At 43.0% G+C, this 20724-nt stretch overlaps 1 protein-coding gene and 1 long non-coding RNA gene across 17 annotated transcripts in view; one reads left to right on the top strand and one right to left on the bottom strand.

The window, feature by feature from the left end:
* SORBS1 (sorbin and SH3 domain containing 1) overlaps window positions 1–20724 on the top strand; it is a 145753-nt gene that overhangs the window by 64384 nt on the left and 60645 nt on the right. For 6 of the 15 annotated variants that reach the window (XM_009277676.2, XM_009277678.2, XM_009277679.2 and 3 more), the window contains 7 exons: window positions 6984–7039; window positions 8356–8421; window positions 10517–10612; window positions 13636–13755; window positions 15309–15335; window positions 15502–15617; window positions 19414–19785. In XM_009277676.2, the coding sequence (XP_009275951.1) occupies window positions 7030–7039; window positions 8356–8421; window positions 10517–10612; window positions 13636–13755; window positions 15309–15335; window positions 15502–15617; window positions 19414–19785 (807 nt within the window). In that variant the 5' untranslated portion in view covers window positions 6984–7029. Of the gene's footprint in view, window positions 1–6983; window positions 7040–8355; window positions 8422–10516; window positions 10613–13635; window positions 13756–15308; window positions 15336–15501; window positions 15618–18026; window positions 18834–19413; window positions 19786–20724 lie in introns of those variants that run through there. The other 9 variants (XM_019471698.1, XM_019471697.1, XM_019471699.1 and 6 more) reach the window with 7 other exon arrangements.
* On the bottom strand, window positions 15565–19399 carry LOC103897606. Of its 2 annotated transcripts, XR_657505.2 has the most exons (5): window positions 18786–19399; window positions 17269–17388; window positions 16044–16138; window positions 15750–15850; window positions 15565–15652 (listed from the first exon to the last, which is right to left on the bottom strand). It is a non-coding gene; the product is annotated as an uncharacterized LOC103897606 (long non-coding RNA). The 2 variants fall into 2 exon arrangements; XR_657504.2 differs by lacking the exon at window positions 17269–17388.

Below are 20724 nucleotides of genomic sequence, written 5' to 3' on the forward strand. Positions count from 1 at the left end.
GTATGCTGTTAAATCATGTACAGCTTTCCCTCTGGAGCTGGCAGCCTGAGAGCTGTGTCCAGTGAGTTCCCTTGTATAGGATGTACATCAGCTTGTTTGTAAAGCGCTTCCATCTATGAGGTGTTAGCATACATATCACAGATAAATCTGAGCAGAAATCTCAGCTTCTGCTGCTCTCAAACGCTGTGCCTTGTGTCTCCTGCTAAGACGAATATAAGATTTTATTTAAAATATTCTAGAAGTTTTATTTTTCTTTCAGAAGTTTTAAAATGTACATGTGAGCTGCTTGGGCATATGGGTGTGGCACAAAGGCATTTGTTTCTTTAGCAGACGTGAATGATACATGGGGCACAACTACTGTCACCATGATCTCAGTCATCAAATACAAAAAACCAGAAGGCAGTCATGACAGACTGGAAGGAAGTCAAAGCCCAGTTACAGTGTATTTAAAATCTATTGTCATGAGAAGAAATGTTTTTGACTGTAAGGCTACTGATAAGGGCAGTTAACTTATCCAGAGGGAAACGGTGATGCACTACATGTCAAGTTACTCTTCTGTCTGCTCTGTGCCAGACAACCCCCTGCACGGCTGTTTTCCAAGCCCTGAGTCTGTAGCAGAGCAGGAGGTTGATGGCTCAAGCAGGAGCCACCTTTCAGCCCCACAACCCTGCAGGTATACGTCATTGTCACTTAATGAAGGTTCAGTGGCTGATGTGAAATTATTCCAGTCTATTTCTTTGCAGGCAGGTCCCTGGAGACATCAAATCACTATCTGAACTAGCACTGACCATAGAATTGTTTTTAGTAGACAGGCCAGAATTAGAAAGGACCAAAAAAGCTGATTTACCTTTTAAACCTTGCTTTTCAGCTGTTGGGCATGTCAGCTGTAGGCTTTGCTCTCTGGTTCTGTGACATTAAGCAGAGTTTAGACTTTGGACTGCCAACCTTTTAAAATCTTCCGCTATTTGCCAGATTTTAACGAGATGGGTGACAACATGCAGACCAATTGCTTTGGAAATACTTGTTTACAGGCTTGCAAAATGAAGACCCAGAGGTACAACCGCTTTCTAAAAATGTGTGGATGGGGGTGAGCGCAAGGAGGAAGAGCTGCTTAAACAGAAAAATTGTTGGTGCAAAACAATTTAGCTGTAGCTGTTCATGAATTAAATTTAGGTTGCAAATCAGAGACAGCATTCAAGCCATAAGAAGAATGATTCTGGAGCAGGCTTCCAGGAGGAGCAGTGGAGGCAGGAAACTTTACCAGTTTTAAGCTGGAACATGAAATGTTCTTGCACAGGATTGTATGACACAGTTGCCTGCAATAGCATGGGAGTAGGCCTGATGACCCAGGAGATCCTTTTCTGCCTCCTGCTCCAAAAATGGTGACCTTGAACTGAGTTAACTCAGGTTGCAGCTAAACTTTGTTTACTCTGAAGTTGATGACTGTAAGATGACTTAGTTCAAAAGCATCTCCGAGTTCTTAAAGCCACACGTCCTAGTTTACATTTCCTATTTGAGTTTTATTATTCAGTGGCACATTCCTCTTTGTTGTGGTTTAACAACACAATTAAACAATTGCACAAAAACTGGCACATATGCCCCCGATAACTTAATTTTGCCCGTTAGGAAGGAAACAAACATGCACCATATTTAAAAAAAAAAAAAAAAAGCAGCGAGCAAACAGAGGCCAACCCAAAGCACCCTACACTATAGAAAACCAATGTGTAAGATGACTTAGTTCAAAAGCATCTCCGAGTTCTTAAAGCCACACGTCCTAGTTTACATTTCCTATTTGAGTTTTATTATTCAGTGGCACATTCCTCTTTGTTGTGGTTTAACAACACAATTAAACAATTGCACAAAAACTGGCACATATGCCCCCGATAACTTAATTTTGCCCGTTAGGAAGGAAACAAACATGCACCATATTAAAAAAAAAAAAAAAAAAGCAGCGATACTGCATATGAAATGCGCTATGTTTATTTATTCTAACAGCTGTAAGTTCAATTATTTATAAGATCTTATCCAAGCTCATGTTCTGTGCTGCCATTTGTTTCATTTAGTGAGCTTTCACTGCTCCCTCTCTGCAGTCTTAACACTTGCTGAAGAGCGTGGGGAGGCTGTTGTCCTGTACAGAATTGATATGATTCTTCTACGTGCACTGCTTGCTTATTCATAGTCTTTTCATGACATTTATTCTTAGGAGCATAATGTCTTCTGAAGGAATGACAGGATGTTCTTTAACCCTTAAAATAAAAATGACAGGCAACATATTTCTCTCCGTATTTCAGGATAAGAGAATAATGATACTTGGAGAGAGAGCTGATTGCCTCGGTTAACTTGGAGCTGCCTCCTGTATTCTAGTTATTTTTTCTTGCCACATTTTATGTGATACAAAGTGAAAAGTACGGAGGAGATGTGCTTTCCAGCAAGTTCCTTTAAGCAGAGGAACCTCCTGGTGCCTCCAGGAGGCACTGGCTGCAGTGCAGCCCTTTTCCCACTTTCCAGATTTGGGACCCCACATTGCTGGCATAGCTGGTTGAGCAGAGCATCTGGGTCAGGGACACTGGTGGCAATGTGAGAAAGGGTCTGAGTCAGAGGCTAAACAAATGAGTGCTGTCAGTGATGTGTGAGACCTGACCAGGTGAAAAGTAAGTTTTGTGATTGCTGATCATCCCTTAAGTCTGAAAGCTTACCGTTTTTCTAAAAGCCTCAACCTCTAGATTATACTAATATAAATAAGAATTTGATTTTTCATTTAAGTGCAGCCACAAAACACTTAAAGCTCTTGTATATGGAGAGAAAACTTTGAAAATGTAAAAAACTCAGAACTGAGAAGATAAAGCAGGAGTCCAAATCTCAGGAACATAAGGGACCTGCCCAATAAGTTCTGAATGCTCATCTCACGTTTAGCAACTGTTCTAAAATCCTGTGCGAGTCATCAGAGCTGTCAATAATAACAAGAGAAGAAACAAGAGGAAATTACTTTTCCACACACACATATTAGACCACCAGAAATAACCACTGCCTGTGACTCTTAGCTGAGATACCAGTGATTTAAGAGCGTGTGTCCTTACTCGGAACTATTAATGAGCTGTTTGTTACCCCCTGCCATTGTAGGGGGAGTACTTGAATGTTTATAGCATGTGAGATAATCCAGAGACGTGCTGTGCAGAAGTAGTTGCCACTTATCTGCATTCCTCCTAAATAGGCTTCTAAATGCACTGCTCTCTTTTCCACACCAAGTAGGGAAGGAGCTGCAGCCTTGGAAGAAATGTGCTGGGGGTGAAAGGGAGGAAGGAAGCGTTAAACCTCCGTCTAGAGGTATGACCAAACTGGCAAGGGGTTGGTGGATGTTACGCAGGGACATTGACATGTTCAGGATTACAGCTGCTGGCTTATGCCCTGAGGAATTAATTACCTTTCATTGTGTTTTGAATGTCTGCAGCTTTGAAGCCTTTGTTGCTATGTCTGTCACATTTCAGGAAAGGCATGAATTCCAGTCTGGCAAGGAGACACTGGTTAGAGCAGGGAGCTGGAGGGAGACGCTGGGGAGTTTTGGCCTATTTTTTTTCTTTAATTTGTTTTGTTTTGCCTGATCTGGCAGTACCAGTTTCTCTGTTTTTAATATTGACATGAGGGATCTCGTTTTCAGTTCCCTTTGAAAGGCTCTCTTCTGAAGTGCTGCTGTGCGTACTTGCACGTGTGTCTACAGGAAGTTCTCGAGAGGAACTGGGAGCAGCAAACGTTTCCAGATCCATCTGCTCCCACAGCTCACGGACAGCCTGTCTGGCCAACCTGGCAGGGATTGCTTTGTCTAAGGATGTACCATCCAAACACTCACGGTACACTGACTTACAGCATGTACCTTCCCAAGTGTTACAGAGGGCAACACTTTGCTATACTGGGGCTGTGGAGCCAGATGTGCTCTCTGGCTGGACCGTGTATCTGGTCCCAAGAGCAGCCTTAGGGCTACGGTAGACCTAATAGGACTTCAGTATGTGGTTTGGGTTAAGCATATGGGAGACAGGTAGAATAACTCTGTAGACCTGATGCAAAAAGGCACTGAAGCATGTTCTCAACTGCGAATGTGCACCATAATTTCCTCAGTCTAAACAGCAGTTATTTCTACCCACATGCAGCAAATCTGTACACAGATCCTCAACTGATCAAAATCAACTTTTAAATGGAGTTTCTGGAGTTACACCAGCCAAGGCGCTCAGGATTGGTTACGCTCACCCCGAGCACACTGAATCCATTCTGTGTATGGGAACCTGCATTAAGTATGTGTTTGTTTGAGTGATTGAATAATGCTGATTAGTTTCACAGTAAGTGAACACTGAATGCTTGTTATTTTAATTTAATTCCATAATTGCTAGTAAGTGTGGCGATATGTGGAAAAGTCATTTTTCTAGATCTAGTTCTAATGAGTTTGTACACCTCCTCCATTTAATTTTAGCAAACTTCTTTAATTATCACTTTATTTTTAACCTCAAATCACTTCTTGTGAAAAGTAATTTGTTCTTTTAAGGCCAAATAATTGTGCTTTCTTTGGTGTGAATTCTTTCCTTAATGCTTTTCTTAATGCAATGAAGGCCAGTGCTTCACACTGTAAGCAAAGCCAAGACTCTTGAGTCAAAAAGATATCACTGAAATCAGATTTTTATGGTAGTTGTGATGTCAACTGTTTCTAAACAGAGATGAGACAGTTTAAAAAGTATAAAGCATGGGGTCACAAGTTTAATTGCTCGGCTACTGCCATTGAGGAAGGGGACCTGTGTTGCTCTGGGATTGCAGCATCAGTGGACCCTGCCTTTGCCCAGGCATGTGAGCTAGTATTTCCTCTTTCCTCTCCTGAAAAGGTAATACTCTAGATTCTCCCCCCCCCCCCCCCCCCCTTTTTTTATCTTGTATGCCAGAGGAAAGCACGCAGCCTTTTGGGGATGTTTGGAGTGGAAGAAACTTTCTGTTGACTTGCATGAAGCCCATGGAGAGGGCCAGTGCTGAGTCAAAACTTCTGGGTGCCAGCAACCTCCTCAGCTTCAGAATGGCTTTAATCCTAAAGCTGAGTTGAGACTTACTGCAATATTTCCCCTTCTTGTAGTTTTATCCCTGCCCTATGGAGGGACTTGTATTTATCCAGTGAGTTTAATTCGTAACAGTTTTCCATACGCAGAAGAGCATGATATTGCTACAAACCTCCTGGATAGCCTATCATTTTAGCCTGTTTCTTTCTGCTTTGCTTGAACTAAGGCATCTTTCCATAACTGAAATGTACGGAGATCAGAAAGACCATTATTATTAAGTACATTTGTCTAAATTTTCAGGCTGTGTCAAGCGTTACTATTTCAGGGTACTCTCTGCTAATGTGAAGTGGTAGAAACAAAAAGCAGATACCGTATGGGCAGGCAAAGCTGGGCAGCAGACCTTTAAGTTGGGCTCAGCTTTTGTCGTTGACTGGTTTTAGACTGCACCCTCCACTTCACACTGTGTTTTACTGTGATCAGCTTGGAGTTAGGCTGCATCCTGCTGAGCCTTCACCAATCCATGGTGTATATCTTATGTGGCTATTTTAATGAAGGAAATATTTAAATAATTAAGTGTTGGCAGCTGTTGCTAGGGTGGCATGCTGGAGAGCCCAGATATTGGCTGGTTTTACAGACTGATCTGTTACTATATTTGCTTGTTGAATTTTCTTTTCTTTCGAGTATCTGTTGAACATGCTCATTATATTCTGGCTAGTATGAAACAAATGCTAGTTAAGAATAGGGACACTTGAGGCAAGAGAGCAAATTCAATTCCCTGAAGGCAATTTCCACCTCTTGCAATGTCCCAGCGCTGCCTCCAGTTCATGCAACAGGAAAACAAGTATCTCCAGCTCTCTTGTTTAGTTTCTTGTTTCTCTGAGCAATTTCCCCCCCACACTTCACAGATGAGGGTCTTTGTTTATGCATTATTTCGCAGCTTCAGATACCTGTTTCTGTTCGTGTCATGGAAGCCATTAATTGGCTGGAGTTACACTTGATCTCACTTTCTTTAGCACTAACTTTTGCGGGGCGGGGGGGAAGACTGGAACACAAAATTGAAGGGTTTGTAATTCAACCTAGGACCTTTAGAGAGTTGAGAAATCTTGGCAAACACTTGTTTTGTAGAAATGCCGCTCTTTGACTACTCAGACCAACACCTGTGGTGTGACATTGAAACCTGTTCGTTTGCTGCAGGTATCAGCTCCCCACAGGAGTGGGCACTGGGTATGAATAGGGCCCGCAGTTGTCCTTTGTAGACTGTCATGACCATGAAAAAGGACTTTTTTCTCCTCTGGTCCCCATCTGGTAGTTTTTCTCTTGGGTTGGTAACTTCATTGCCTTTGGTCCCGGGAGGATTAAAGCTTCTAATTTTAAAGTTTCACTTACTGGAGTCTGATCCTGAAAATATCAGTGGCACTGCAGGACTGGAAATTATTGGTGCAGAAGTTAATATGCATTTTGACAAATATATCTCTTCTTTATTGTAACATCTTTCAAAAGAGAGACTGACTTTGATCTGAGCAACAGATCACCTTGAAACCTGGCAATGGTCTACGTTGAGGGTTTTAGCTTAAAGCTTTTAGTCTCAGTGAGATTTTTTTATTTTTTTCTTAAAGGTGATGCACATTTTATATATTAGAAGCTAGCCAGATTTGCACTTTGCCATATATAGACTCTTAGGCTTTAATCAGTATCTTACAATTTAATGTTGAGGATTAGTCTTAAAGTCTGAAAGTAGTACCTATATTGGGTGGAAATGCTTCTTAATTTCTGCTAATCATCAGCAAAAAATATAACTGGTGGTTGACATAAATCCATTTGGGTTTTGAAACTAAATTTTTTGAAGAAACTGTAACTATTACCTTGACTTTTGTGATGAATGTTCAGCATCATGTCCAGTGCTGTCTGGGCAGACATGAAACATCACGTAACCATTCTGCCTTTCACTTTAAACAGAGATAAACAAAATCCAGAAGTGAAAAAGGCAAGTCCCTCCACCACAATGAGCTCTGGTAAGTCTGTGTTGTTTTCCGCCTGCCCTCATTGGCGTTCCTTTTTATTACTAGAAATATTCCTGTCTGTCTCTGATGCAATTACTCTTTCTTTTTTTTGACTCTTCTTCTGCCTCCCAGAAAAGAGTCAAAGCCCTTGAAAGTTCAGGGAATCTGACTATTAAGGCAGCGGAATGGCTTCGTAGTAAAATGTCCTGGCTTCGCTTTTGTTGTTTCAATTTGGCCCATAATGCTCAAAAAATGACTAGAAACATCTTGACCTGGAGCTTGAAGCTTCTTTCACTTTGGAATACAAGAATTCAAAATTATTAATTACCTGAAAAAATTATCTGAAAGAATTTGATATGTTTTAGTAGGGGTGAATGCAAAGTTTGACATCTGGATAGGAAAAATCAGCTGTTCAAAGAAAAATGAGGGACCGGGAAATGAGGGCTGGTTGGGAAGAGGAAAACTTCTGGGCTTGTCTGGGTAGCAGGCTAAATCAGAGTGAAAATCAAAGCAGACTCCATACTGAAGTGCCATATGTAGGACCTGTGGAATAATATTCCCACTTGATTTTAGCACCTTATCAATTCTCAGCTGGAGTATCGTGTCCAGTTTTTAGCACCACATTTTGAGAAAAATGTGAACCATTTGGAGAGAGTCCAGAGGAAAGCTAGGAGATTAATCAGGCTCTGACAAACATGAGCTGGGAATTTGGCTTAAGCATTGATAAGCTTCCACGTTGTGAAGCACTGGAACAGGTTGCTTTAGGGTGATGCTGGAAGTTTTTAAGAACTCGTTAGGCAAACATTTGTCAGCAGTGACAGAGGTAGATTTGTTTCTGCCATGGGTCAGGAACATGGCTTTAGATGACCCTTGGAAGTCCTTTCTAGCACTGTCTTCTGTGTTTCTCTGAATTCACAAGAGCCAGATTTATTCATGTCAGCTGAGGATGTTGCAGACTTGAAAAATCTCTCTTGAAAATCTCATCACTGAGCTGGATGCCGTATGCACATACAGAGACAGTCCCTGTTTAAAAGAGGCTGTGATCCAGGTAGGCAAAGGGAAAGGAGAAACAGGGGTGTCATCCAAGGGAGACACCCCTGTAGGGTCAGCCACAGCCTGTTGCCCAGGACTGCGTCCAGTTGGGTTTTGAGCATCTCCACAGATGGAGACCTCACAACCTCCAAGCAATGTCTACTGAGATAGTAGGAATACTTCCTAGTTCCTGAATCAAATAGTGCTGACCCATGGCATCTCCTCATAGTCAGAGGTTAAATTCAGTTGCCGAGATTTTAACCCAGAAGTAATCTGCTTCTTCATTTATCTTACAGAACGCAAAGAAATTGATGTTGCAAAAACTGTCGTCAATGGGCTGAGCAGCAATGGACAAGAAAAAGGTGGGTTAAGAGCTTCAGAGACATCTCTGCAGCTCCCCCTGCATGTCAGCTGCGTGATGTGGTTGATTTCCCCAGACATTCATTACAGCAGAGGTTTCCAAATTTAGTTTGCTTGGCGACTGATACAAGCAAAGCCTTGTGCTGCACCATGCCAGCAGCAGCAGCATTTCTTAGCTGAACAAGTGTTCTTTCTCTCTTAAAGGTGGCAGGCTGGATTTGCCTCTTTGTATATTTTTAGTGCTGTTTTGATGAAAGCTGTGCACTACTTGTGGTACTTGTGAGCACCTGCGAATCAGTATCTTAGTGTGTTCAGACAGCATGGGTTTGTGGGTGCCTATGTGTGAATCCTGTTAACTTCAGTGGGAGGTGAAGGTTTGAGCCCAGGATTAAAGGGCAGGAACTAACCATTTAAGTAATAAAAAATCTGTCATTAGCAGCAACGATTTAAAACCCAAACTTATCTAAACAAACCAGTCTTCGTGTTAACATCAGCAGGTTTGCAGTGTGCTTTATAGCGTTCAATATTGTATAGTGATGGTGTGTGTTTTGGCAGGGTGAAAGTATGTGGTTGTATGGGTTGGTTTTCTACTGGTTTAATTTCTTTTCCTTTGATGCCTTTTTATAGTGGTTAGATTTTGACTGCATTGTGGATGGATGAATTCAGGCAGTTACAGAGCAGAACAGAATTAGGGTTGTTTCCTAAACCACAGGCTGTTTGGGTTTGGGATTTATTGTATTCGCAGGGTCTCCAGTGCTGAGGGAGAAGCGTGGAGAACAGGGTTTGATTTGGGTTCCTCTTTTATAAAAAAAGAATTTTTTCAAACCTCATAAAATCGTTAGTTTTTAGTTTGATGGGATTGTTTTAAATTCTATCAAGCTCTTCCCCCATCCTTTTGCTTGAGAGCCATTTTCTACGTTGGTGAAGTCTGTGCTTTCCAGTTTTGCCAGGGACCAGAAAGATCTGCCACAAGAGGGGGCGTACAGACCACCCTGATGTCAGTGCCTCCCTCGAGGTGGCCCAGTGCTCAGTACTGGTGTGCAAAGTATTAGAAATGTAGTTCCTCTTACTCCTGATTTTGCAGGCCTGAGAGAGATGGCATGGAATGTGAGGAGGCATCTAGCATTTTCCAGTTAATGTGTGCAGAAAGGTAATAGGTTTTAAAGGAGAAAATCCTGACTCTGCAGAAATCAAGAGCACAACTCAAGTTATACTGGTGGAGCCATGATTTACAAGATGTTTATCTTTGCAGATCCTGTTGAGCTTCACCTCTGAGTAGTTTTGCCTTTGCCTTTTTTACCACCACCCACCCTCCCCCCCCCTTTTTCCCCCCCTTTTTTTTTTTTTTGAGTTCCACATTAGCTGCAATACAGAGTCAGAGAGAGAAAGTACCAGCTGTTTTGGACAGTTTTGTAACAATTGCTAGAATTTTTTGCAGTGCTATGTATGGTTTTCCCCTATGTTACTACATCTAGTATAATTAGTGTGCTAGCTGATGGAGTCCAGTAGAAATCTCTTCAATTTATGGTTTAGATGGATGGATTTTTTCTGAAATTGATATTTTGGTGCTACCCTTTGGCGTGGGACTATTTTCAAGATTATTTCACATTTCACTTCCTTCTGTTGCTGAACTTGTAGAATATGTGCCATAAAATCCAGAATTCACGTAATGTGGCTAGTTTAATGTTCCTCTCTCAACCTTTCAATCCTTGTTTTTTCACTTTGTTTTAACTGAGCCATATTAATGTTACCATTTTTATTTTTGCATGTAGTGTATCTCAGCTAAATGATTACACTAAAATTTTTTGATGGCTTCTAAAAACTAATGCTTCCAGATTCTTTTTGCCTGCAGCATAGTGGCAGTCAGCAGTTAGTCAATTCAGTAAGCAGTTCTGTATGCTGCATAAAACAGACATGTCCTGAATTAGGGTAAACGAAGGGATATTTTTAACGGTTGCATCACTGCTCTCTGGACTGCTTTTGTATTTGAAATTTCCTGCTATTGTGTCTCCAAGTACATTAGAAAATTTTGTGGCATGCTTCCCAAACTCTGTTCTTCCCTTTTTGGATGTGCCATTTACACTTTTGTGTTTGCAGCTGTTGACGTCCCTTTATGTACACGCTCTATTTCTGCCGTTAAAATAATCCCTGTGAAGAAAGTGAAAAGTTCTCCTCACCTAGTGCTGCCTACAGGTATCTTCTTCCTTCCTCCCCCTGCCATGCATTAGTTGGCCATCATTCTCTTGCTTCTCCTCCCCCCCCCCCCCCACTTCACCCACGCGCTTTGGCTAGTTTTCAGCTTCATCCTCTTCTCACTGTTTCCAGAACTGTAGATTTCATCAGTAGGTAATAAAATTAGCTCTTGATGGCACAATACACTGTTCTCAATTATGCTGCTCCTCTGCAGACATAATTGTGTCTACTTGAATCTGGGATCATTGTAAGCTCTTCTACTAATGCTTCATTATGAATAATATCGTTGTTACAGCCTCATTTTGAACCAAACTCCTGATGAACCAAAGAATGTTTCCTGCATATCTTTAGTCTTTATGAAAGTAAATGGATGTCGGAGATGGTATTTTACACGTTCAAGCATTGTTCAACATTGATCGAATGGTTTTGTTTTTCTGTATATACACTGACTTTACAGAATCTTTATATGGATAAATAAGTATGTTAGGCTGTCTGTCACCCCTTCCCCAAGCACATGTTTTCCCATTAAAGTACAAGATTATTTTTGTACTTTGCTGGATTTGGACAGTCAGACTAGTGTAGCTGATACTGCTTGTCTCTCCTAATCTGTCACACATGTGGGCTGTTGGACTAGTACAGTACTAGTGTCATGTTTATTTCTATCTGCTGGATTTCTATACTGAGAGATTCAGATTTTTGTTTTCCATCATTTCACCTAATTTGTGAGGGAATTCAACATCTTAGGTATTTGTCTTCCTCTCCCAAATTGAAATAGTCTGACAATATTTCATTTTCAAACCTTTTCACAACATTTTCATTTTGTTGAGTTCAGAACATTTTTTCCGATTCTTATTGTTTTGATTCGGTATACAGGTTTAATATGTTGTATGAAAATAAAAAAAGTGCTTTGATTCCCAAATTTGATTCTCCTCCACTATGTTGGAGACATTTATGGCGCGGTGAACTCTAAGTGTTTGCATTTCTCTCCAGTGCCTGTGAAGGGAATCTAGGTGTAGGAGAACAGCTACCCTGCACTGTCTGTGGATGTCTAAATCAGGCCTGGTGACTCCCAGCAGTGTGTCCATGCCTCAGAGTTACAGCACTCTTGAAACTGCAGTCCCAGAGCTTAAACCTTTGTCCTCTGGTTTGAAAGTGGGTCCGTAGATTCCTCGGGCTGTGTGTTGGGCCGTGTGGATGGAAACGATAGCCAGAACTGGACTCCTGGGCAAAAGGAGTCCTGACCCTATCTGGATCATGCGAAAATCAGTTAGGGCAGTCAACTTCTATTTCACCGGGCATGTGGGTGACCTTAAGGTATGATCAGTTGCGTGGTGTGAGTGCAAATGTGGTATATTTAAGGATTAAGCAGCATTTGATATGTCTGTGTGGATAGTCTTTCCCCTCACAGAGGCTGCCTCAATGCTGCCTAAATGAACTAAAGGCTAAACTATAGGAAAGTATCCTCTGATTCCTTAGTTATTCCATCCTTCCTCCAGTCCTAAGCGTGGATCTGAAGCTATGCTTTTTGTGAAATCCCTAAAGCATTGGAAGCCCATGTAAAAGCTTGAACTGCAGTGATTTCAGCGTAGAGGGCTTTCGATGAGAGCCAGGTGTTTGACATTCGTTGAGTCTTTCCCCTTACTGCTGTTGTCCATCTGGCACTATTGATGTTTCTCTATATTGTGGCCACCTTGGCTGTGGTTTGTGTGTTTTGCAACCTTAGCTGAGGTGTTGTCATGGTCTATAGGCACTGTACTGGTGTGGATTTAATGGGGCATTATCTTACTGAAATCAGCCAGGGAATATTGATCTGCACAAACATGGGCTGTTGCCTGGGCAATAAGCAGCAGCCTTTGCCGCCTCTGTCCAGTCTGAAGGCATAACTTTCATTATAATAACAGTTCCTAGAGAGGAGCTGCATCCCTCCCCATGCAGAGATAGCATGATCCTCACCCCATAAAAATAAGAATCATCGTGTTGTCATTTGTGTAACACAGCACATGCTCAGTACCGCTTCAGGCTCCTTGTGCTGTGTCATGGTAGGACTAGCACCTCTGTTTAGGTGGGTCAAAGTGAAGTCTGATGGCAGCTGCAGGGTCAGTAATAGTGCATGAGAAAGGGAAGTTTCTTCCTGTGGAAGTAGCTTGGATAAGTGAGAGACTCTTCAGGCTTATTGTTTCTATAGGTATCTTAGAGGAAACAACTCTCCAGAAGGATTTTAAGTAAGGAGAGGAAGGTAGCCTTGAAGTACTGGTTTGTTATTACTTAATAGGATGACAGGAGGAAAAAACTCAAATCCATGGACTGAAATGCGCAAAGGTAAGCCTGCACAGAAGCTGTGCTGAATTGGGCCTCAGCAAGGACGCTGGCATGATCTGGTGTCTGGCTCACAGGGTGATCTGAACAGGTATATGTTAAATCTTCTAGTTTTTGGGATTCGGGTTCCTATGTCAGAAGGTGAAACACTGCTAGGAAACGGGGAGAGATGGCAAGGAGGTGGCTTGCAGTGCCCTGCCTTTAGATCACATTCAGCATAGTTACAAGATTTTATCCTCTAGTGGTCATAAGACTTTTTTTTCTCTTTCAGTCCTGCACAAAAGGCATTTTTAAGGCTTCAGCACACAAATCATATTGCTTTATACCACTAGGACCTCCCTATAGAAGAGTCACAGGTATAATGGTAGAATGTCCTTGCTAGCACAACATCTCCACACAAAGCAGACCAAATAAAGCAAATGGACCTGTGAAATTTGGTTCAAAGACTCATCCTTTTTTCCTCCTTTCTTAGCTCTGTTACACTGACTCAGAACTTACTTCTACATTCATCAGTTACATGAATATGAAACTGCTTTGATTTCTCAATGCTTTAAATCCAGAGCTAATCTTCATCTGCATAAACATTACTAGATTGATTCACCCGGAGGCAGCCATGCTAAAATTACTCCATAGAACTCTGATGGCTCCTAATAGCTTTGTATCATCTGTTTCGATGTGTTTTCTCTGCGCATGTGCATTTCCTGTAGAAACGGATCCCACTAAAGTCTGCAGCGGAAAAGGAGCTGTGACCCTCCGGGCATCTCCAGCCTATGAAGAGAATCAGAACATCACTTCGCCATGTCCTCAGGATGTTGAGCAACCTGAAAGTAAGTGGGTGGAAGGTTAACTGGAATATGTTACTCACAATAACCTCGGGTGAGGTCAGGCCAGGGTGTTGGGGTGACTTTCTTTAGCTACGATTTAAAGCCCAAAATCCCATAGCATAGTAGGAAACCTCTTGCAAGAACCAGACCAGTGGAGGGAGACTGACTCCTGTTCTCTCCTAGTGCAGGTTTCATGACCAGTCGCTCATTGGCTTAAGTTTGTTTACAGCTCCCTTTTGCTGTCAGAAGCACCAAAAACCCTCAAATCTTTTTTTTTTTTTTCTTCTTTCTTTCTCCCTGGCAGGCCCATGTCACCTCCTTTTATCCCAGGCGTGAGGTGGAACAGAAAGAGGCTGAGTGGTGCTACTGCCAGCGTAGCATTCACTTGGGTTGTCAAGGAAGCGGGGATAGCGTCCCAGACAGACAGTGTTGCCACAGAGCTCTGCCATCTTTCAATAGCAGATGTGTAATTACTTAATTGTAGGAGACAGGCAAAGCATAACAAACCTGGCCAGTGTCGTGGGTCTGGCAGAGAGGATGAACTCCCAAAGGCAAGATGCCGTTAAGGGGGGAGGGGGTCAAACTTGCTCTTGAAAGCAAAGCATACATCGTTTCTGGCTGTATTGTTGGAGGAAGGACAATTCCATTAATTCCAGCCCCAATGTGCTGCTTTCTGCTCTGTCTTCTCCTCCCATTCTGCTCCACCCGTGACCTACCCTCTTTTCATGCTTGCCATTCTCTGTTTCTTCACTCCTACCCCCCACCATTGCCTCTCTCCTTTCTGTTGATGGCTTCATAAATTTCCAGCAGCCTGAATGGCAATTAGACCATTACTATGGAAATCAGCTCATTAATACTTCCTTTGCTTACTCTCTCAATCGCTTTATGAAATGTACTTTGGAGCTGGAAGAGCTTTTTGCACATAACTTAAACAGCAAAATGGGTAGAGGGGTGGGGAGGAGCACAGTGGGAGGTGGGTAAATAGGTGATGAGACCAATGCATCTAGCTGCAGGGACCGGGTTGTAAAGTGACATCATATTTTATAACTCCCTTCATGCACACGCACTTAGTCTGCAAAACCTGATCTATTTGTTGGCAGTCCTTTATCTCAGTTAATCATACGTAGTGATGTTGATACGAATAGATATGTCTTCATAGCCTGTATCATGGCTGAATACGGGGTCCCTACATTTGCAGTAATTTGTGGTGTCTGGACGTCAAGCTGCAGCTTTAGAAAGTAGCTAGCTGGGCTGCCTTTTTGCCTCTGAAATAAGAATGTCAATGAACAATTGTTTCTTCATTGCTCTGAATGAATCGCCTTGTGTTTACAAAGGTCAGAAACAAGGAGGGCATCATGTTTAGGGCTGGTCTCTATGGTAATTAGGCAGCCCTGTCAGAAAGCATTTTATGTGTGAAATGAAGTAGCTCGACTCTTAACTTCAATTGGTACATGTTTTCTGTAAATGTAATGGTTTATTTTTTTTCCCCTTTCTTTTCCTTTATGTCTATCCTCCTCCCCCATCTCTTCCATCCCTCCTTTCTGTGAAATGCTTAGGTCTGGAGCCAGAAAACCCAGAAACAGGTACAAACATTGGCTGCTTATGTTGTTGCTTTTGTTGCTTTCTTGGAAGTATTTCTTGTTGCCTGGAAAAAAAAAAAAGGAAAAAAAAAAGAAAGAGTCCCCTCCTTTCGCTCGTCCTGTAGCTGGAGGGAATCCTCTGTGATCTGAGTTTTCCTTCCCCTCGTAGATGATTGGAGGTCGTCATCTAACACTGATGCCAATGGGGATGCCCAACCATCTTCTCTGGCTGCCAAGGGTTATAGGAGTGTGCGTCCGAACCTTTCCTCAGACAGCAAGCCACAGGTAAGCCTTTCTTCTGTGACCGTGAGGGTGGTGATCTGGGTTCAAGCATTGGATTCATGGTCAGGAGTCCTGGGTTGAACTCCAAACTTAGCTGCAGACTTGGGTAAGTTGCTGTGCCTCAGTTTTTCCTACCTTTAAAATGCGGGCAACACTGATGTCAGCAGAATGCTGTGGAGCTTGTGTGTTCAGGCACGCCACAGTGTTTCCTTGCTGGATGAAGGAGGAGGACAACGCTATTTGTTTGCAAGAAAAAAGGTGAAGTAGTTATCTATTACTGTTTTGTCTTTTACGTTGGTCTATTTCCTAGAGGTTGCCGCAGGCTGAAAGCAGAGTTACACCCTACATTAAAAACAAGATATTGGGGAAATGCCTTTCAGTTTTAACACTGTAACTGATACAACCCAACAAGGGAAAGGTTATTTGTACCTGAAGGTAAATTGATGAAGTCAATCTGTTAAAGAGGAGTGTTACTTCATCCTTTTTCTTTTGGGTGGTCGGTCTGCACAGAAGCAGTCTGAAAGCTGATAAGGAAACCCTCTGTTAGAAACCGCTTTCTTGTGTGAAACAGAGTCCCTTTAAAGCCTTGTCCTCCCCTATCAAGGTGACTGCTCCCATCATCAGGGACCTATAGCAATGCCACAGAACAGACACTGTTCCTGAAATTGTAAGTGAAAGTGGAAGAAGGCACAACTCAGATGAAGGCATGGGAAGGAGCAGCACCCTAAAGGAGAGACCCATTTACTGCCTGATACTTAGAGCTGTCCTGTAGTCCCTTACTGATCTTGTTGATGAACAGAGAGGGCGCAGATGCACATAGTACTTCTATAAGAAGTCTCAAGGACTGCTGTCCAAACTAAGCTGAAATGGAAGAAAATGAAAAACAGCAATTGCAGGTGGTGAATTAGTATTTCCTGATAATACTATGTAGTGGTGAAGTGAGGCTTCACCTAACCTAGGGGAAATATTGTGGCACTCTGAAGTCTCCAGACTGAAACTACTGTCCTTAAGGAAGCAAAAGGAATGAGCCTGTTCCAGAAGCAGAAGCCCTTCTGAAGGAGCACTTACTAACCCACTTCTCCACTCCTTTACACATCAGGGAAGCGGGGAAAAGAGGGGCAGCATGAGGACAGATTTCAGGACAGCAGCTGTAATTTTACGAAGCTGTTCTAGGTCTATATCTATGTAACAAGAATAGGTGCTGGCCACAACCTGTCATATGTGGATGAATTTTAAAGGAGGTATTTTTCAGATTTGAATGTTGCAAGCTATTAAGGCATCTTCATTCTCTGGTTTTGGCCATTTTAGCAGTGGTTTAGCCAGCCTTTGCCCATAAAGATATGACAACAGGGTGTGTGTAAAACCTACTTTCATAGTCTCCAGAGGGTTAATTTGCAAGAATGCAGGGAGCTACTGTTCACTAGGTGGGTGTTTTAGTTCTCTTCCTTTCAGTAGTTTATAGTTTTCAGCTACTGGCAACAAAGCAATAAACGAAATCTCTCTATTGCAAAGTTATTTTACTTCAAAACAGTTTGGCTTTCAGAAAAAATTCACTGTAATTGGAGTTGGAGTTGCAGTCAGAAGGCAGCTGTGGAGTTAGCAACCTATATGTTGCAAAGTACCAAAACCAGTAAAGCTTTTTCTTATTACTTACTAGAAGCAGGATTTCTCTGCCAGTGATCTTGATTCTGGAGGCAAATTCTTATGAACTCAGTTCCTCAAGAAACTTTAATTGTTCTGGTCTTCCTGAAATCATTTTCAGGACTGAAAAATTCTGAAAAGAATTTGAGAGCTAGCTTTTAGAAGGAAGAAATGCTGACTTTTTACTTAGCCAGCTGTGGCAGACTGTAGTTTTCACATGATGTCTGCTTCATTAGCACTGGTGAAACTTCTCAAGGTTCATTTTTCGGCAGTGCACGTACCATGTAGCAGAGATGGCCTAGAGCTGTGAATCTGGCTATGCGATTCAAATGTCCCCAGTGCTGGGAAGTATTTAGTTAGGCAGGCATGAGCCTGGGTTTAGTTAGCTAGGAAGTTAAATCTTGACTCGGGCTTTCCCAGGGGCATTGTGGGTGTTGCTGTGCAGGCCTCTTGAAACAATACAGCACTGAGATTTATTTAGCCCAGAGAGAGAAACGTGTAGGCAGGGACTTGAGAGCTGGGTAGAGTTTGCCTGCTGCAGTGAGCAGTGCTAAGAAAGAGAGAATGTGTGAGATGATGTATGTGAGTGAGTTCTGCACCAGCCTTCCAGATACTGTATTTGCTTTTTGTTCTTGCTGTATTAAAACCTGCTTAACCCAAGTCTAATGACCGAATTCATTCTTCGAATTTATTTATTTTTTCCTTCCTTTTTCCTTTCATTTGGTGCTACTTCCTCTCTCCCTCTCTTCCTTCTTGACTCTGCCTGGGCAGGCCCTTGCTCCTCCCCGTCCTCCTCTTCCCAAAGAGGAAAGCTTTGCATGGCGTCCTCGCACTGACACTAAAGTGACCAACCTGTTGCCAGTGCCCATCATGGACTGCGTGTACCTGAATGCACCCAAGCCTTATACGCAGCGTGCATCACCAAATGCCAGTGCACGCTGTTATTTCTCATCACCTACCCCCTATGGGGCCATCCTCGGTGGGAAGCAAGGCTTGCCAGCAGGGCATTCTCACTCTTCAGGCCCCAAAGGTGAGGTGCATGCTGGGCAGCCACTCTTAGAAGGTCGCTCCTCGTTGGATGCATCATCCATACAACGTAACCCTGACAGGGCAGATCCCAGTAGTAAGGCTGGAATGAATTCCAGTCATGAGACGAAGGCGGATAAAAAGGTCACCAAACTATATGTAGCTTGTTTATCTAACAGCACTTGCTTAGCTGCATCTGAAAATTCCACTGGCACCACACATGACCCAGCAGCCAGCACCAGTTTGGGCGCTGAGCTCACTCAGGCACCAGCCACCGACATTGTTTCCTCTGTAACAGATACTGGAAAGTCTCTTCCTGCTCCTCCTCCTCCTCCTATTCCTCCCAGGCCGTACTTTTACATTGTCCTCAGTAAAGACGCAGTTAGTTATGGTGCGGGCCAACCCTCCTGGACTCAGTCGTCACCTCCGCAAGCTGTGAGGGACAGAGTGCTAGAGCCCCAGAGCACAACTGCCACAGAGGACAGGATGAGAAAAGAGCCTTACCTTACTCAGCAGCGACAGCCACCATACAAGGCAATGGGACGCAGCATGGTACATGTTTTCTCCATAAACTTGTTTTCTTTCAGCCGTGTGAACGGTTCTTTAATTCATTACAATGTTCCCTTAATGCTTTATTCCCCTCCTACTTAATTTCTGAGCACTCGTTGTGCCACCTGAGTCTTGTGGTCTTCTACTTGATAATACTTAACACCCCATGCGCGCCCCTCCAACATTGATCTGTGTGTTTGTGCGTGTGTGGTGTTTGTAGGGGGTTGGGTTGGGCTGGCGAGGATCTTTCTATTTTAGGGAGGTGTAAAAGAAGCAAACTCTGTAATGTGATGGTCAGTGCTTCTCAAATGATGGTGAATGCAGAGCTGTTCTGTGGTTTGACTTAGCCTCGCTGCACAGAACTGGAGAAGAGGGGCGGTGAGGGGAAGGAACATCTTTGTGAAAAACCATGTGTATTCATAGAAGCCAGGGCTGCAAGACTGAGGAAGTACGTCTCCATAAGGAAAGAAAATCTGTTGGGGCTTCGTATCATTTTGGGTGCATCCTTGCATGACACTATATGGCTGCGTTAGACTAAAGTACCAGTCTTCCCCGTTGCATAACAACACCTTGTTTCCTACAGGACGCCACTGCCACCACCACAGCTCAGCCTGGGGTTATAGTAGTCCCCCTCCTCCAGGTTAATCCAGACAGACAGCAAGAAGGCAGCTCCAGCACTCCGCCACCGCCTCTGGTTCCTTTTGGGCAAGGCTCCGTATTCCCTGAGACTGTTTCTCCTGGCTCACCCTTGACTTTTCCGACTCTAGACGATTTCATTCCCCCACATCTCCAGAGGGGTTCCCACCATAACCAAGCACCCTCTGCATCTGGCACATTACCCTCTGTTTACCCGAAACTGCCATTCTTCTCATCACCACCTTCACTTGTCCCTCCAGTCACGGGGGCTTTGCACAGGGGCTTGAAGCCTGAAATCACTGGAGTCATCTCACATACAGTAAGCTTGCCAAGTACCCTCCTCGCCCGTTTCCTAAATTTGTATTCCCAGATTAAAATTACTTTCTCCTTGCAATACTAAACTTGAGGAGTGATGACTCACTCCCTGCCAGCAGCATGACAACTGAAACCTTGTTTACGTCCTGTGCTAGTGCATGCGTGTTGCCTGCCTTGTGCAGCTTTGAACTTTCTATTGACTTCTTGCAACAACATTTGACTGTCTCCCTTTGTGCCCATTCTGCTAGGTGATGCACACGTTAAGAGTCTTCACAGGATTTGCTCAGAATAATGAATTCTGTATAAACAGAGTAGCTGCAACTAACTTGATCTCTTCAGGCTCTTTTAATAGCATCCTTAATTGTGTTTGAATAACATTTAAAACAGCAACAGCAGACCAGTTAAAGGTTAGGGCTGGCTTTCTGTTCCACTTGGAGCCACAAGACCGTACGGTCTCTACACAAATCTCTGCTGAAATCAGTGTAAGGTTGCTGCTAGCATCCAGTGACCTACAACCAATAATATCAATATTACTGAGCTAAGAGTCTTCCAAGCATGTAGGTGCTATGGGATAGATTAGGGGGAGAGTGTCTCGTCAGTTTGGAATTGCTTGTCTTTGAAAATTTTGAAGAATTCAATCCGCAACAGTTTTAACTTGGAATTTACTGTGTTCTTCTTGGATTAGGTTTTGTTTCTCTGTAAGCTCATCACCTGTTTTAAAAAGTCCTCAGGGACAAGGAGGAAAAGTAGCTCTCAGTTAAAGTTGCAAAGGAAGCAAAAAGTACCTGACCCTCCGTGTACTGGAAGTCTTACAACCACCATTTTTTTTTATATGGTTGCTCGTAAGGACAAGAAAGAAGTTCAGAAGAAACCCCCTTCTCTCATGATGATGCTTTCTCTGCCCTCTGACTCCATAGGGATCTAGCAAATGGGGGGGGGGGAG

The sequence above is a fragment of the Aptenodytes forsteri genome, unplaced genomic scaffold, assembly GCF_000699145.1.
Source record: "Aptenodytes forsteri isolate BGI_AS27 unplaced genomic scaffold, ASM69914v1 Scaffold15, whole genome shotgun sequence".
In the NCBI taxonomy this organism is placed as follows: Eukaryota; Metazoa; Chordata; class Aves; order Sphenisciformes; family Spheniscidae; genus Aptenodytes; species Aptenodytes forsteri.